At 37.7% G+C, this 1,089-nt stretch overlaps 1 protein-coding gene across 1 annotated transcript in view; it reads right to left on the bottom strand.

Moving 5' to 3' along the window:
• Window positions 1-1,089, bottom strand: part of LOC117100289 (regulating synaptic membrane exocytosis protein 2-like) — a 7,008-nt gene extending 5,919 nt beyond the window's left edge. Inside the window, exon 1 of the mRNA XM_033239940.1 lies at window positions 208-1,089. Coding sequence (XP_033095831.1) covers window positions 208-422 — 215 coding nt within the window. The 5' untranslated portion in view covers window positions 423-1,089. The remainder of the gene's footprint in view (window positions 1-207) is intronic.

The raw sequence follows: 1,089 nt of genomic DNA on the forward strand, positions 1-1,089 counted from the left end.
CAAACGCCTGCCGATACGTACATTGCTTTAGTCAAACCGAATAAGTTACTTTTGTATTTTCCCGGAAACAATTTTAATCGATGTCACCTTTACGAAGCGAAGTTGACATTGAACTAGTATGACATTTTTTTTTTTTTTTTTTTTTTTTTTTTTTTTGGTGGCTATGTAAAATTGGTAAAAATGTAAAAATGACATTTTTAGTCTAACCTTATTCTGTCTTCTTCTGTTGCCTCCAAATCTCTAGCTCGATCCAAGACTTCCTGTATATGCTTCTTTTCCTCAGCCGTGAGATGACTTAAATCTGCCTTTAGCTGGGGTGGTTCCACGGGAAGGTTATCCAACTGTGGGAGGCTATCTCTCCGAATATGCGAGTCCCTCACCTGGTATAACTCACCTTCATCTTGACTCTCTGTATTTCCCATTATCTGTATTTCGGACGCAAGCGTCTAAAGAAAAACCAAATAATACGGACGACTATAATTTCCTTAACGCAAGAATACTACTTTGAACCATAGTTTGTCTCTCCAAGTTCACGCTTTTATTTAACCGGTTTCATTTCCAGAGTGTAGGCCTACTAACGGTTCGTAGATGAAATGCATACTCTCACGATTCTGCTCATATAATTCATAACCTGTAATCGATTGAAAATTCGACAGGCGCGTCAATGAACGATTTTCTTGAGCTGAATGCAGATGTGTATACTGTTGTTGTATACGGCGAATCGTTCACCCAAGACATCTTCTTGAACCAATTCTATGCAGAATTATTCATAATTATTACAAGTCTCCTTTCCAAATATTTTTCGGTAGTCCTTGAAATTATACTTCCTTTGACACCTTTGTTTTCACCGAGTATTTGAAAACGTAAAATATTATCTTTCCTTAATACAGCAGAATCTATCTTGGCAATTCTTTACACACAGACCTTCTTACTCGACATAAAAAAAAATCTTCCTCTAAAAGCGACGCAGCAAAAAAAAGCAGAATGGTAATAGGCCTTCCCTTATAGCATCAAATATATAGGGCTTTCGTGGAAACGGAGAGCATTCTTGATATAGGCAATGGTGTGGTGCTCGCTTCACCGTCTGCA

Source organism: Anneissia japonica, unplaced genomic scaffold (assembly GCF_011630105.1).
Source record: "Anneissia japonica isolate Jap-2015-1 unplaced genomic scaffold, ASM1163010v1 scaffold287986_len575832_cov185, whole genome shotgun sequence".
In the NCBI taxonomy this organism is placed as follows: Eukaryota; Metazoa; Echinodermata; class Crinoidea; order Comatulida; family Comatulidae; genus Anneissia; species Anneissia japonica.